The sequence below is a fragment of the Dromiciops gliroides genome, chromosome 4 (genome assembly GCF_019393635.1).
Source record: "Dromiciops gliroides isolate mDroGli1 chromosome 4, mDroGli1.pri, whole genome shotgun sequence".
NCBI lineage: Eukaryota > Metazoa > Chordata > Mammalia > Microbiotheria > Microbiotheriidae > Dromiciops > Dromiciops gliroides.
Window position 1 is genome coordinate 435,134,987 of NC_057864.1, and position 17,346 is coordinate 435,152,332.

The 17,346-nt window shown below is 40.5% G+C and overlaps 1 protein-coding gene across 8 annotated transcripts in view; it reads right to left on the minus strand.

Annotated features, from left to right (window-relative positions):
- LOC122726330 (calcium-binding mitochondrial carrier protein SCaMC-1-like) overlaps positions 1–2,408 on the minus strand; it is a 50,998-nt gene extending 48,590 nt beyond the window's left edge. For 4 of the 8 annotated variants that reach the window (XM_043963989.1, XM_043963993.1, XM_043963991.1 and 1 more), the window contains exon 1: positions 1,206–2,408. In XM_043963989.1, the coding sequence (XP_043819924.1) occupies positions 1,206–1,493 (288 nt within the window). In that variant the 5' untranslated portion in view covers positions 1,494–2,408. The remainder of the gene's footprint in view (positions 1–1,205) is intronic. The other 4 variants (XM_043963992.1, XM_043963997.1, XM_043963995.1 and 1 more) reach the window with 3 other exon arrangements.
- Positions 2,409–17,346: the final 14,938 nt, after the last annotated feature.

The following is a 17,346-nucleotide window of genomic DNA, read 5'->3' on the forward strand; positions in this document are numbered from 1 at the left end:
GCTAAAAGAAGGTCAAATTCTCTAATAATCAGAAAAATGAATGTCGAGACAACCTGAGGCTATCACCTTGCAGAAAAATAGAAAACAAAATTTATAAAAATCTAATGTTGGAAAGTATATTTACATGTAACTGGGGGAAAAAATAAAATACTATTAAGATTGAAAAAAAATCTAATGTTGGCAGGACTGTGAGGAAACAGGCTAGTACAAACACTTTGGAGGCCAACATGATAATATGTAGTTGAGTCACAAAACTTTTCATGCCTTACTTACTTGTCCTATATGTCTCTGTTTGCTTGGTTTTTGTTTGGGGAGGCAAGTGGGGTTGAGTGACTTGCCCAGGGTCACGAAACTAGTAAGTGTCAAGTGTCTGAAGCCAGATTTAAACTCAGGTCCTCCTGATACCAGTATTGGTGCTTTATCCACTGCACCACCTAGCTGCCCTTGTCCTATATGTCTTATCCTCTACTTGTTTCATGAGGGCAAGAACCATCTTATCAAAACTTTGTCTTTCACATAGCATCCAGCATAGGGCTCTTCATAGAACGACTGCTTAACAAATGCTTGTTAAATTGCACAAAACTCTAGCTGGTATTTGTACACCAGAGCCTTAAAAGCTTGATTATTTTCCAAAATTGAATAATAGACTCTTAATTTTAGATTGGGTAAGAACCTTAGAGGTCACCTTGTCCAATCCTGTCACCGAAAATTTAAAGGAGACCTAGAGAAAGGTTGTGACTTACCCAAGATCACCCACATAAATAATAAGTGGTACCACAAGGATTCAAACCCAGATCCTAACTCCAAACCCAGCACTTTCTCCATTAAAAAATGATTCCACACCTATGAGTTCTCATATGTACTTCCAGCAAACAGCAGCCATGAACACACATTTAGGGCCTCGCGTGTCTAGAAATGTTTCCTAAAAAGAAATGGACAATACTTTGAAGAAGCCTCTTTCCCAGGGCTCCACAATTTCTGAAACACACTCAGAGAAGGCTACAGTGTGTCACCACTGTTAACCACAGGGGACACTATTAAGGAATTCCGGAACTGAAGTCTTTCCCCTTTAAGCTCATTCAATCATAGGATCACGGGTTAAGTTGGAAAGGTCAAAAGAAGTCAGATTTTCTTATTTTTCATTCCTCAAATTAAGATGAGGATGAGGATGGGAAAAGGGTGGTTTTCTTAATAAAGAAATTCACCTTAGCCAGGGCTCTTTCGCTAGATCTTGGGGGAAAGGGTTTGGTTTTGCCCACCTCCGTCCCATCCCTGCCTTTCTCCGGCTTGTCTTTGCCCACCTGCTGGGCCTCTTTGCCTAGAGAGATGCCCATCTTCCCGAGACCCTCCTGCAGCTCGGTGATGTCCACCCTCCCGTCCCCGTTGCGGTCCAGCTGCACGAAGAGGTTTTCATAGCGGCGGTTGGACTCCTCGTCTCCGTTATCGCTATCGTCAGCTGCTGTCAGCACTAAACCACGCATCCAGCGGAGCATCGCGTCCAGAGGCAGCGGCGGGGACGCCCCGGGAGACGTAGGAAAAGCCTCCTCCAGTCACCAGCCGGGATCCTGGCCTGTCCTCCTCGGCCCTGCCCTGGCCTTGCCCCGGCCCGGCCCAGCCGAGGACGGCGGCGGTGGCAGCTCGGGCTGCGGTCCGAGGCGGGTCCGAGCCGTCAGTCTCGCGGGGACGGGGGCGGCTGCACCCGCGCCGGGGCAGGGGACAGCGGGCAGCGGGCAGCGGGCAGCGAGCAGAGCCTCTCACTTAGCCGCTCTGCACCGAGCTGAGCATCCTGGATGGGAAACTGTGCCAGTCTAGTCGGAGCAAGAAGGACCCTTCAAGGACACATCTTCTGGGCGCCGCCAGAAGGCAGAGAAAAAGAGGCGCCTAAAGTCCTGCGCCTATATCTCCACGCAGGGCAGTTCCTGCTGGGCAGCTCCCTGGGCTGGAACAGGACGGAAATGGGGGACTAGTACTGGTACTGTATGGGGGCGCAGGGCGCTGGACGAGCAGGGAGCTGCAAGTCCCCCCCCCCACACACACACACACACACTCAAGTCTCCTGAGCATTTTGACTGTTTAGCTGTGCCACTTTCTGGGTCCCTGTCAGCCTACAGGACAGTACATATTCAGTGCATAGCACACATACAGTAGGAGCTTCAGAAATGTAAACTGAATTGTAAGGCAGTTTCGGAAACTACCTCCAGAGATTAGTTTTGACTTTGACTTTGGGGTGGACTCAATCTTTCTGTAGGAAAGGAGACAACTAAGGAAGGGCAGAGAAGGGAAAATGAAATATAGGTAGGGGGTAGTTTATCTTGGTTTCTTCCCTGCTTTGATTGGTTCTTGTGGCAATACTTTTGGGGACTGGACCCTAAAGAATTGATATAGAGAAAGCAAAGGGATTGAATAGAAACCTGTCTTCACCCTGAATTTTGCAATAAGAAGCTCAGGATCTGATCCACCATCAGCTCTGGATCTTGTTTTAACTGACTATATAGAGCTTCTCTACCATTGGATGCAAAGTCTTTAATCAATCTAATTTCTGAATGGACCATCTGGTGATGTCCACTTATAAAGCTGCCTTTGGGGTTGTTGACAAAAGAGTGTTTGCTATGACCAGTGAGTTATCTTGACAAAAATCTATTAGTCTCTGCCCTGCTTCATTTTTAACTCCAAGGCCAAACTCTGATGATCTTTTGATTTTCTCCTTTAGCATTCCAATCCCCTATGATGAATTGACATCTTCATTTTGGTGCTGTTTCTAGAAGATGTAAGTCTCCATGGAACTTATCAACTCTGGCATATTCTGCATCAGTGGTTGGAGCATAGACTTGTATTACTATGATGTTGAATGGTTTTCCTTGATTTCAAGCAGATATCACTTGGTTATTTTGGAAATTATACCCCGGTACTGCTTTTCTCACCCCTTTATTGATTATGAGGACTACTCCATTTCATTTAAGGGATTCTTGCCCACAGTAGTAGATGTAGTGATCATCTGAATTAAATTCACACATTCCCATCCATTTAAGTTCACTGACATTCAAGATGTTTATTCTTTCCATCTCCTATTTCACCACATCCAGCTTACCTTAGTCCATAGACCTTACATTCCCGGTTTCTATGCCACATTGATCTTTACATCAGCAGACCTTCCTTTCATCATCAGACACATCCACAACTGAGCTTCCTTTCAACTTTGGCCCAGCTGCTTCATTAATACTGGAGTTACTTGTAGTTGCCCTCAGTAAATTGGACACCTTCCAACCTGAGGGGTTCATCTTCTGATGTCATCTCTTTTATCATTTTAGTACTGTCCATGGGCTTTTCTTGGCAAAGATACTAGAGTGATTTGCCATTTCCTTCTCCAGTGAATCACTTTTTGTCAGAACTCTCCACTATGGCCTGTCTTGGGTAACCCTGCATGGTATAGCTCATAGTTTCACTGAGCTACACAAGTTCCTCTGCCATGACAAGGAAGCTGACTGTGGATCAGATTATGAGCTTCTTATTGCAAAATCCAGACTTAAATTGAAGAAAGTACGGAAAAACATCAGACCATATAGGAAAGACCTAAATAAAATTCCTTATGAATACGAAGTGGTGATGAATAGATTTAAGATCTGGTAGATAGAGTGCCTGAAGAACTATGGACAGAGACTTGAAATATTGTACAGCAACAAAAAATATTCCAGACCCTGGGCAAGTCTCTTAACCCTCATTGCCTCCTCCCCGCCCAAAAAAAATACAATAAATATTCCAAAGAAAAAGAAGAGCAAGAAAGCAAAATGGCTGTCTGATGAAACTTTACAAATAGCTGAGGAAATAAGGAAAGGGAAAGACATACCCAACTGAATGCAGAATTCCAGAAAATAGTAAGGAGATAAGAAAGTTTTATTAAATGAGCAATGCAAAGAAATAGAAAAAAAACAATAGAATGGGAAAGAGATCTCTTCAAGAAAATTAAAGATGGGGCAGCTAGGTGGTGCAGTGGATAGAGCACTGGCCCTGGAGTCAGGAGTACCTAAGTTCAAATTCGGCCTCAGACACTTAACACTTCCTAGCTGTGTGACCCTAGGCAAGTCACTTAACCCCAAATTGCCTCAATAAAAAAAATTTTTTTTAAGAAAAAAGAAAAAAAAGAAAATTAAAGATGTCAAGGGCACATTTCAAGCAAAAATGGACATAATAAAAGACAAAAATGGTAGGGATTTAATAGAAGCAGAAGAGATTAAGAAGAGGTGACAGGAATACACAGGATAACTATAAAAGAAAGATCTTAACATTAAGTACAACCAAGATGCTATGGTTGCTGATCTGAAGCCAGACATCCTAGAGAATGAAATCAAGTGAACTTTAGGAAGCATCGCTAGCAATAAGGCTAGTGGAGATGATGTAATTCCAGCTGAGCTATTGAAAACCCTCAAAAATGCTGCTGTTGAAGTGCTGGACTCAATATGCCAACAAATTTGGAAAGCACAATAGTGGCCACTGAGTAGGAAAAGAACCATTTATGTCCTGATCCCAAAGAAGGGCAATGGCTAAGAATATTCAAATTACCAAACAATCATGCTCATTTCACATAACTTAAAGATTATGCTTAAGATTCTGTAGGCTGGGCTTCAGCAATATGTGAAGCAAGAATTACCAGAAGTGCAGGCTGGTTTTTGAAGAGGCAGAGGAACTAGAAACCAAATTGCTAACATTCACTGGAACACAGAGAAAGCAAGGGAGTTTCAAAAAAAATCTACTTCTGCTTCATTGAGTACACTAAAGCCTTTGACTGCATGTATCACAACAAAATGTGGCAAATCCTCAGAGAGACGGGAGTGCTAGATCATTTTACTTGTTTCCTGAGGAACCAAGAAGCAACAATTAGAATGAAACATTGGAACAACTGATAGTTTAAGATTGGAAAAGGAATACAACAAGGCTGAATATTGTCACCTTATTTATTTAACTTATGTGGAAAGTACATCATGTAAAATGCAAGGCTGGATAAAGAAAAAACAAGAATTAAGGTTGCCAGGAAAAATATCCACAACCTCAGATATGCAGACAATACCACTCTGATGGCAGAAAGTGAAGAAGAATTAAGAAGCCTCTTGGGGAGGGTAAAAGAAGAGAGTGTAAAATGTGGCTTGAAGCTTAACATAAAAAAAAAAATACTAAGATCTTGGCAACTGGTTCCATCACTTCCTGGCAAATAGAGGGAGAAGAAATGGAAGCAGTGTCAGAATTTTTATTCTTGCACTCAAAGATCACTGCATATAGTGACTAAAGCCATGAAATTGTCATGGGGTGCAGAGCACCCCAGAAGTTCTCTGGGGCACATCAAGGAATCTTCTCCTTGAGAAACTAAACCAGAGGACAGATAAGGCATAGAGAGATAAGTGGAACCAAATTGGACTGAGCTAGTTTCAGATTCCCACCCTTCATTCTGGTCTCCCTTACCCTGGGGAGATAAATTTGGGTGTGGCTGCAGCCTTTGTGTCCTGAAGAGGGATCCGTAGCCACCCCTCACCCAATTCCCCCAGCTACCACCAGTGGGGGAAGATCCTCCCTCACTAAAGGAACTTTCCACAGTCAAATGGTCACCCCCCACCATCAGTTCTCTATAAAAGTACCTACCAGCCTCCTGCTCGAGGAGATTGGTACCTCTGAGCCATGTGCTTTGTGCCTATCTCCCCATGAGAAGCCCAAGTATTTCTTTCATGGTTTCCCTTCCCTTGCCCCTAAATAAACTACCACCTTATTCTAACTACTTTTTATGTGCAAGAGTGTGTAATTCTTTAAAGAGGAATTCCTAAGAACTCCTACCCCTAACCCAAAACCCGTACCCCATTTCCCCCATTCCAAATTAAAAGACACTTGTGGGGCAGCTAGGTGGCACAGTGGTTAAAGTACCAGCCCTGAATTCAGGAGGGCCTGAGTTCAAATCTGACATCAGACACTTGACAATTACTAGCTGTGTGACCCTGGGCAACTCACTTAATCCTCATTGTCCTAAAAAAAATTAAAAAGACACTCTTTAGATGGAAAGCTATAGCAAATCTGGACAGCATATTAAAAAGCAGACACATCACATTGCTGACAAAGGTCCATATAATCAAAGTGTAAGGGGCTAAAATTCTAGCTAGTCTGTCTAAAATATCTAATGAATGGTTGCCAATAAATTATAAGCTTTAGTAAGAATATTTAAGTGTTTAAGTATTTATTAAAGAACATTAGGATCAGAGAGAAAGGTAAAAATCTAACTATTTCTAAGAGACCCCATCATCTGACCTGCCATGGTGAGGTCAGGAACAAAAAGGACCAGTGCTTCCTCCTTCCTCACAAAAGCCTCCTGTGAAACTGGGGACATCCCTTCCACGTGCACACATAGCTCCAAGCTAATTGGCTGGTAGCTTTGATAGACAGTACCCACAAACAAACGTCACTTCCTTATGCCATGGTGGAGCTTTCCTACAGTAACTCTCCAGCAGGTGGCGTCACTCCAATTGTTACAAAAGCTGTGGTTTTGGGGGATTTTTTTGGTGTGGCAATGAGGGTTAAGTGACTTACCCAGGGTCACACAGCTAGTATGTGTCTGAGGCCAGATTTGAATTCAGGTTCTCCTGAACTAGGGCCAGTGCTCTATTCACTGTGCCACTTAGAGGCCCCCAGCTATGGTTTTTCCAGTAGAGAGGTATTGTGGAAATTTATTTTGATTTGGGGACCCTACCTTTGGGCTGAGATTAAAAAGCCTTAGGCCCTCAGGGTCTCTTCTGCATGGAAGGTGCTGGTGCTCCTCCCCCTCTGCTTCAGCTGAGCCAAAAAGCCCTGTGGGCTGTACAAGATGCCAGGTCAGACAGTTGGGGGAAAAAAGCCCCCAGCTCCCTCCGACCTGAGCGGAGCTATCCAAGAAATCCTGGGCTCGTCCAGGCCAGGCTCTGGCATAGCCTGTGCTGAGGCACGTAATGCTCGAGCGTCCCCCCAGCCCCAGCTGCAGCCCTGGCTGGCGGATTAGTTTGGTTGGTATGTGGGTGCAAAAAGCCCCAAGATTTGAGTGGAGAAAAGAAAGATATATAGAGACCTGGGGGTTAGACTAAGAGGGGGGGGGGAGGTGGTGGCTGACGAGATTAGAAAGGTTGGATAAGATAGACAAGGGGGCTACAAGGACTCAGGAGAAGGCTAAAGGACTAGGACCGACAAGAGGAGGAGGCCAGCGGGCAAGACTCAGAGTGGGGCTCCAAGGACAAGAGGGAAGGACGAGATAGAGAGACTGGGCGGACAAGATTAGAAGTTCCAGGAGCAGCAGGTGGGAAAGAGACACAGTGGAAAGAGGCACGCCACAATGCAGTCAGGTTGTACATTTTATTTCCCTGTATTCTTAATTTTCAATAGTATCTCATAAATAAACTCTGCTTTGATTATTTAGTTAAGAGGCTTCTTAATATTTTGCTTATCAATTTGGGAGTGGAGCGGTGTGGTGGAGCTTTATAAACAGCCCATATTAAATTAATAGCAGTCAGATAACCTAATAGTCAAGAGCCCCCAGATTAGTCCTCCAGTCAGCTTTAGTCCCCCCAAATTAGGCTAGTAAGTTAAAATATTTCCACATTTGAATGGCGACCGTGGCAGGACTTATGGCCCAATTACAATTTTTCTAAGCCTATAATTTTTCATATAATCATAATTTTTTATAAATCCAATTATATAATTTTTCCAGATTAGGTTAGATTAGCTAATTTTTTTTTTACAATATGGATATGAGAGTTGGACTTTAAGGAAAGCTTAATATCGCTGAATAGTCATTTTCAAATTGTGGTGCTGGAAAAGACTTTTGAAAGTTCACTGGACAGCAAGAAAGTCAAATTAGTCAATACAAATTAATTCAGGCTATTCACTGGAAGGCCAAATAGTGAAGCTTTGGGAAGGTGATTTTGGGAAAGATTGAAGGCAAAAGGAAAAGGGGACAGTAGAGAATAAAATGGATGATGCCATGGAATCAACAAACATGAACTTGGACAGACTTCAAGAGACAGTAGAGGATAGAAGGGCCTGGCATGCTATGGTCCATGGGGTCACAACACAACTGAACAGACTAAACAAGAGCAACCACACCCTACCCTCTGGCTGTGTCTATCCACTTCCTGGTCAAGTTAAGGTTTCAGAATATGGGATGCCACTACAAGTACCTGGGATAGGATCTCTGGTTTTATAGTGTCGACAGGAACATACCACCAAAGAAAACATCTAGAAATAGGATTCAGCACTGGTGTTGAATTCATTAAATTGTAAAAAGCTAGAATGAAGTGTCAAAAGGAGAAGAAAAGGAAGACAGTAAGAAACCATCCCCACCCTCCCACACCATTTCCATTAGTCCCACCAAGCAATTTCCCAGTGGATTTTTTGAGGGAAAAAAGATGAGCAGAAACTGTCATCCCAGATTACCTTGGCACTGCCAAAAAAAAAAAATGCTGTGGGATGTATTTAAAACCTCAAAAGTGCTAGTTTGACTGTCAATCTCTTGCCTTTTTAAATCAAAACTTGTCCAAACAGTTGTGTCATCCTCTGCATACCCAGGGGATAAAAAAAGATTCTTCTGATAGGAAGCCAGGATCAGGATGGGGGCGGGGGGGGGGGGGGCGCGGGTGGAGAGTTGTTGTTTGTTTTGGTATTGTGGTTTGGGGGTTGTTATTTTTTTTTTTGGAAACTGACACTATAAAATTCCACTTCTATGACTACCTGTGTGACCTTGGCCAAGTTAACCTTTCTTTGTCTCTGTTTTCTTCTCTGTAAAATGAGGGGTTTATGATATGACCTGCAATGTCCCTTCCAGATATAAATCCATGATTCTATCTGTACTGAAATTTCTTATTATTTCAAGATGTTAATAGGTTTCTTTGATGTCTTGTGATGATCTAATCTAAGTTTTTATAAGCCTAAAAGCAATTTACCTTAATTCCTTAAGTATCTCTGCCACATACAAACAGGTATCATATATAAGCAGGTGCAATGTGTCTGGGCAGCAGTAATTGAGTATCATGGCCTTTTATTAGGATTTGCACAGACCAGACACACAAGAGAAAATAAATCAGAGTCAAAATACTTAATAATTTCAGAACTATATGCTATAAGTATATGCTTATAAAGTAACCATATTAAGTAATAATTAACAAAAGAAATTAATGTGAAATACCAGGAGAATAAAACCAAAAGAATATTACAAATGATTATTGAATATTTTGTATTCAAGCAATTAGGTGGCACAGTGGATAGAGTGCCAGGTCTGGATTCAGAAAGACTCAGACATCTCACCTCTGATGCTTACTAGCTGTGTGACCCTGAGCAAGTCACTTAACTCTGTTTACCTCAGTTTTCTCATTTGTAAAAGGAGGTGAAAAAGGAAACCACAAACCACTCTGTAGCTCTTCCAAGAAAAGCCCAAATGGTCATGAAGCATCAGACATGATTTAAACAACTAAACACATATTGTATTCTACTGTAAATCAGTTTCTTAACTGACTGAGCTGTCAGTCTCCTCTAATTACTTAACAAGCTTCTCTAAATCTAGAACCTCAGTTATGCTCCCTGTCACTGTTTCCCCTCAAAGTGAGTCGAAGGGTTGGCTAATGATCTTTTCAGTGAATATCAGCTCCCATTCCAGAGTCATTGACATACTATCTTATGACTGTGCTATAATTTCTTTCAAGACCCCTGCCAAACTGTCATCTCTGAATTCCTTCTGTCACCCTCAAGGCCACTATCAACTGCATTCTAAACTGTTGGAATTCCCAAATGATCCATTAATACTATATAATTTGCATGCACACACACAGTATAACATTTTATGAATAATTCAGACTATCGGTTTTCAAGTAAACAAAATCCACACAAAACTGGTTAAAAGATTGGGTTAAAAGAAGTAGCTGTGGGCAGCTAGGTGGCTCAGTGGATAAAGCACTGGCCCTGGATTCAGGAGGACCGGAGTTCAAATCCAGCCTCAGACACTTGACACTTACTAGCTGTGTGACCCTGGGCAAGTCACTTAACCCCTATTGTCTCACCAAAAAAAAAAAAAGACTCAGTTCAAATAATACCCCTTAGGAACATGAGACCTTTTCTGTCCCCCCCCCCAATACACAATTTACTAGTGCCCTCCACTACCAAATATTTATTTTTTTAAAAGTAGCTGTATCATTGCCAACTAAAACTGTGAAGTAAAAGCTCCATGAGGGATGTAATCTACTGGAAAGTATGCTATTCTCCTATAACCAGAAGAGGAGGCAGGTCTGTCACGTAATTACTGAAAGAGTGATAACTGATGGACAACTCACATGTTCCATCCTTTCCTCTTAAATCCAGAGGTTATCTTTTAAAATCCAACTTTGGTTGAACTTATGGCTAGATGGGGAAAAGATAAAGTTTAAAGAAAGGAGTTGGATAAATAGGGGGTATATTGGATAGAGTGCCAGGCCTGGAGTCAGAAAGACTCATCTTCGTGAGTTCAAATCCAGCCTGAGACCATAACTGTGTGACTCTGAACAAGTCACTTCATCCTGTTTGCCTCAGTTCTTCGTCTGTAAAATGGACTGGAAAAGGAAATGGCAAACCACTCCAGTATCTTTGCCAAGAAAACCCCATGGGGGTCATGAAGAGTCAGACAGGACTGAAAAGACTGAACAGCAGCTGTCCTTGACAAACTCAAGCCACCAAAGTAAAAATAAAAAGCATCAAGACCTCTTTACATGTTATAAAAATTAATATTTTAGCAATGTTTCTGGTCCGATATTTTTAACTTCCCTGGACTCCCTTGAATAGAGGACTTAATTTAAGGAGTGATATTAATTCTTTTCTAACGCAACTGGTAGCTAGACATAGAAAGGAAGTTTATACCTATGAGTAGTGAAGAGTTTTGTTTATGCTAACTAAACTAAGATCTTTTTGTCAACCAGATCTAAAGGTGTCCCTTTTGTTTACAGTTGAAACTTTAGAGGAAGGAGTTAGTTTCTGAGAAAGTCTCTTTCTGGGAAGGTTGTCTTAAGGGCGTGTGTGTGTGTGTGTGTGTGTGTGTATGTGTGTGTGTGTGTGTGTGTGTGTGTGTGTGTGTGTGTGTGTGTGTGTGTAAACATGAACACTGATCTCTTGGTTTAGTAATTTTAAAAACCTTAGCTGAAACAACAGGCTTTTGTTTTATGATTGCTATGGAATTTTTTTTTCATGTTTTATTTCACAAATATTATAAACCAAGAGGCTACTAAAAGGAGATGAGGCTTTTCTGATAGAAGTCCTGAAGAACTACATGGATCAGAAATCTCCAAGTGGAATGCTTAAATCAATTAATAAAATTGTGTCTCTGACAGATTTATCTAATTAACAAATTAATTAATTAATTTTAAAAATAAATTAAGATGTGTCTCTGACAGATTTGGTTTTAGGATGAAATGAATTACACCACAGAACATGAAAGAACTCTAATATATGTGACTTCTGAGCTTCTTTCAGTGGTCTTTTAATTCACAGAGTAGTTAATACTGGCATTATGTCAAGTTGGAGGGTGATCTCTAGTGGAGTGTCTCAAATATCTGTTCTTTGCTCCATGCTATTGAATACTTTTCAAGGACTCAAATAAAGGAATAGTTAACAATTTTTTCAGACTGGCAGATGACACAAAGCAGAAAGAACCAGATAAGGTGGGTGACCCAGTCTGGATCCAAAAATATCTTGATATACCAGAAATTGGACCAAATCTAACAAGATGACTTTCATAGGGATAAATATAAATATCTTACTTCAAAAAGTTATCTTCACAAATATTAGCTGGGGAAAGTTTAGAGAGACAGCGATTCATTGCAAAAAGATCTAGGAGCTTTGGCTAGTTACAATCAATATAAGTCAACAGGATGCTATAATAGCCCCAAAATAGCAATGAAATATTAGGCCATATTAAGAGAGGCATGAAAAGAGAATCACCCAACAATGGAATTGAAAGTCCTGCTATAAATGCTCTTGCCTGGTCAGACCACATCCGGAGTTCAGTTCTGGGTGCCACATTTGCAAGCTAGAAAGCATACAGGGTACAGCCTGAATAGTGAAGCCCCTCCAGGGCCTCTAGTATCTTCAATCCCCTATGAGGATTGGTTGAAGATACTAGAGATAGGTATTAGTCTAGAGAAGAGGCTTAGGGAGAAGATGATAGCTGTCTTCGAGGATTCTCATATGGAAGTTTTTATTCTATGTGGCCTCAGAAGATAGAACTAGGAGACACAGGTAGATATTGCCAAACATCTCAAGAAGCCCACAGTCTAATGGAGGAGATAACATGCAAAGAAATTTAACAAACAAGCTTTACCCAGGATAAATTGGAAATAATCAACAGAGAGAAGGCACCAGAATTAAGAGGGAACAGGAAAGGCTTCCTATAAAAGGTGGGATTTTAGCTAGAGCTTGAAGAAAGCCAGGGAAGCCAGAAGTTATGAGGAAGTAGAGTATTACAGGCTTAGGGGACAGTCATCAAAATTTCTTGAAGTCGCCAAACAAGAGCTAGAGACAATTACAAAAAATAAAATAGATAACTTTAATTACTTAAAACTGAAAAGCTTCTGCACAGACAACATTAATGCATCTAGGATAAGAATTGGTTGAATGAGAGAAAAAATCATTTTAGCAAATTTTTCTGATAAGGATTTTTTATCCAAGATATATAAAACATATAGTTAGAGACATATATATATATATATATTTTCAGACATTCCCCAAAATATAAATGATCAAAGAATATGAACAATTCTCAAAAGAACTGCAAAGTATTCACATAAAAAATGCTCTAAATCACTAAGAATAAGAGAAATGCAATTTAAAACAATGAGGTTCACCTTCTACTCCGCGAATTGGCAAAAATGACCCAAAATGGCAATATTCAATATCGGAAGAGTTATGGAGAAATAGGTATGCTGATAACATTGCCGGTGAAGCTGTGAAATGGTAGAACCATTTTGGAAAGCAATTTGGAACTATGTAAATAAAGTAATTAAAATGTACATAAACTTTGAACCAGAGATTCCATTACTGGGCCTATACCTTCAAGGAAGCCATTGATGATAGGAGAAAAGGCCTCATATACTCTAAAATATTTATAGCAGTATTTGTAGCTAGGGACTAGAAGCAAAGTAGATGCTCATCAATTAGAGGAATGGTTAGACAATCATGGTACATGAATATAATGAAATATTAATGTGCTATAAGAAATAATGTGGGGGCAGCTAGGTGGCACAGTGGATAAAGCACCTGCCCTGGATTCAGGAGGACCTGAGTTCAAATCTGGTCTCAGACACTTGACACTAGCTGTGTGACCCTGGGCAAGTCACTTAACCCTCATTGCCCCACCAAAAAAAAAAAGGGAAAAAAAAGAAATAATGTGTATGACGAATACAGAGAAGCATGGAAAGATCTAAATGAACTGATGCAGCATGAAATAAGCAGAACCAAGAAAACAATATCACCAGTAAATACAACAATATAAACGGAAAGAACAACATGCAAAAAATTAGAAGTAAATGTAACAAAATTATAAAGATCAAAAAGGACTCAAATGAGGAGATATATGATACTCCTACCCCTTTGTTGATGTGTAAGTTTCATGGGAGTTACAAATTAAGTATTTTCCAAATTTTTCAATGTCACAATTTTTGAAAGCCCAAACATAGGATTTTTTATTTGATCCTAGAGATGATAGGGAGTCACTTGAGTTTATTGGGGGGGGGGGTAGTAACATAATTGGATCTGTACTTTAGGAAAATCACTTTGACAACCAAGTGGAGAAATACTTGAGGCAGATAGACCCACCAGCAGCTATTGCAATAATCCAGATGTGAGGTGATGAGGGCCTACCTTACAGTGGAGGCAGTGTCAGAGGAAAGCTGGCTACATATTGGAGAGATGTTACAAAGGTAAAATCAATAGGCCTTGGCAACAAATTGGATGGGGGGGAGGAGTGAGAGATAGTGAGGCATCAAGGTTCTGAGCTTGGGAGAGTTAGAGATAGTAATAGAAAAACTTAGAAGTCAAGAAGGCTTGGGAGGGGGGAATAATGAGTTCTGTTTGGGATGTGCTCAGTTTTAAGATGTCTGTTGTTGAGTCATTTTTCAGTCATGTCCAACTCTTCATGATCCTATTTGGGATTTTCTTAGCAAAGATCCTAAAGTGGTTTGCCGTTTCCTTCTCCAGCTCATTTTACAGATGAGGAAACTGAGGCAAATAGGGTTAATTGACTTGCCCAGGGTCACACAGTAAGTGTTTGAGGCCAAATTTGAACTCCAGGCCCAGCACTTTATCCACTGCGCCATTTTGCTGCCCTTTCAGATGTAGACATCCTATTCAAGCTGTCTGAAAAGCAATTGAAGATTTGAGACTCAGGAAGAAGAGTCTTCCTGACTCCAGGCCCAGCACTCTATCCACTACACCACCCAGCTGCCCATAATGTTATTTGATGCATCTAATTTCTGCTCCAGTTGAAATGCTCAGCTACCTTTTGCCAAAGAAAAATTGGAACTACCAATAGCCATGTAAAAACATGCTCCACATCACCAATAGTAGGATAAATTCAAATCAAATCAACCTAAAAGTTACATCTCTCACCATGCCAATTGGCAAAATGACAAAAGATTGGAACAGTCATTGCTGGAGAGGCTGTGGAAAAACAGGCACATGGATTCCCTATTGAGATTACCCAGATGTGATATGGAGGCCTGTTGCTGAACCTGGAGACTAATCCCAGCAATCTCATTAGTGAGTATGAGGCTTGAGGAATTCAAGGATAAAAACGAAATTCCAATATGTAATAAAGTATTCAAAGCAGCATTCTTTGTGGTAGTGAAGTGGGGGTGGGAGGGGCCAGGGAGAGTGGCTGTCTAACATTCGGGCAATTACTGGAAAATCCGGTGTATAAATGAAACAGACCATTATTGTGCAACAAGAAAAATGAGAAATTTAGAGAAACATGGGCGGAGATGGTATGAATTATCACCTAGTAAAATAAACAGAACCAAGGCAGCAATGTACACAATGACTACAATAATGTAAATTTTTAAAAGGTCACTAAAAGGAAGTTAAATTCTGAGTAACTAAAAAAATCACTGGGGGGACAAATAGTTCTCTCAGCTCGTGTTAGCGAATCCAAGGACTACAAGGGCAGAATATTGGGCACATTGTCCAAGTAGTCACTGTATAGGATGTTTTTGCTTAATTGTTTTTCTTTGTACAAAGTAACAACGCAGTGAGGAAAGGTACAGATTGAAAAGGCAAAAGGCATTAACAAAATTTACTTTAAAAAAAATAATAAAGCATTTATCATTAAGCACAGCTCCCAGACATGGTTTGACCAACCATAAGCAGGTCCCTGTGGTGTAGAGAGAAGAACACCGGATTTGGAATCAGAATGACCTGAGTTCAGTCCCTTATTTGATCACCTGTGCGACCTTAGACAAGTTGCAAAACCTCTCTAGGAATAAGTTTCCTCAGGTGTAAAAGGAGAGATAATCTCTAAGGTTCTTTCTAGCTTTAAATCTATGATTTTATGAATACTGTGGAATTATTACTTCCATGAACTAGATACCATACTTCATAGAATTTTAGAGCTGAAAGGAGATTTTTGGTCATTGAGTTCAACCCTTTCTTCAATAGAGGTAAAAAGATTTACTCAATGTCATGTACTTGGTTAATGTCAGAGTTGAAATTGGCACAAGGACCTTTGTAATAGCCAGTTGAATATGATTCTGATTCCTGCTCTATTAATGCAAAGATTACATTAGTTTTTGGCAGCTATAGCCCCACTGTTGGTTATTATAAAGCTTGTGGCCAATTAAGACCCACAGATAAATAATAAATAAGTATTTATTGAATTGCACTAATGCCTTTCATATGAACTGCTTCTCCTTAGACAGGTCACTCCAGCCCTGTGCAATTGATTTTGGAACCTAAATACAGAACTTTTTATTTGTCCCAATTAAATTTCATCTTAGTTTTGATCCAGTGTTTCAGCCTGTCAGAATTCCATTAAGACTTGATTCAAACATCAATTTGGTTCAATAAGCATTTATCACATGGCCATTACGTGCCTGGCAGGTACCAACTACTATCCTCAAATCTGATAAACACACTCTCCATTTTTCATCTGAACTATTGATTAAAATGTTGCCTGAGCCAAAAGCAGAACCTTGTGGCTCTGTCCTAGATACACCTATATTGTTGAATTGCTCAGGCACACACAGGAAATAAAAGCAAGAACAGAGAACACCATTTAAATAAAAAGCAAAAGCTTGAGTCTAATCTCAGCTATTATTAATTGGCTGCATCCCAGCATAGTAAGTCTAATAACAGCACCTAAGCCACAAATCCCAAATCAGACAAGCACCCATAAACACTCCTCTGCATATCATGATAAGGGGGAGACAAGGCAAAGACCCTAGCTAGGGCTACCATCAACCAACGTATGCCTCTCCTTCCCTTCACTCACTCAGACTTCTAATGTACAGTAATCCGTTTCCTCCATCTACCACACTTCCCCTGACTCACACTCAGCATTCTAGCAGCAGGGCTCCTTCCCCACCAGAGCTGACCTCCATTTCTACTGTCCTCTGTATAGTGAACTAACTAGCTCATAGCTTTTTAGGGGATGATAGAGTTAGGAGATACTGGACAGGTCCCATCCAGGGCCACCTAAAAACATCAGAGCTGTGATGTGGGAGTGGGTGGGGTTGGAAAAGAGATGGGCAACACAGGCCATGTCAGTGAAATGACTGAAACCTTAAAAATTCAAGTTGTCAGACAATTTCAACTTCAGCTCTGGTTCACCAGATAACTAGGGCTGGGTCACTGCAGTTTTGCCCCCCAGGAAACAACATCTGAAGGGGAAGATTTACCCCCCCATAAGGAGGATTCAGTTTCCCAATGTACCAATTCCAGGATAAAGAACAGGATAATTTTAATGCTGACCTCTCTTTGTTTCAGTTCAGTCTTAAATATGACTCAATTTATAAAAATGTGAGTTACACAATTTTTCAGGAACTAGAGCTCTCTTTCATAAACTGACTTGAGACTTCTGGGAAAATATTCAAACCTCCCAGTGAAAGTATGCTATGGTTCAAGTTAATAAATTAATGTAAAACCCTACTAATGAAAGTTTTTCAAAGCTTCAATTATTAGTTAATTAAAGAATCAATATTCTAGGACTTAGATTATATTATATTTCATCAATGATAAGAAACTGCATTTATTGAATGAAATAGGAGAAAAGCCAATGAAAAAAGCCTTAAATAAAAGACAATATAGGTTGTATGCTTTATTGCTATTCACCTAAAAATTAAT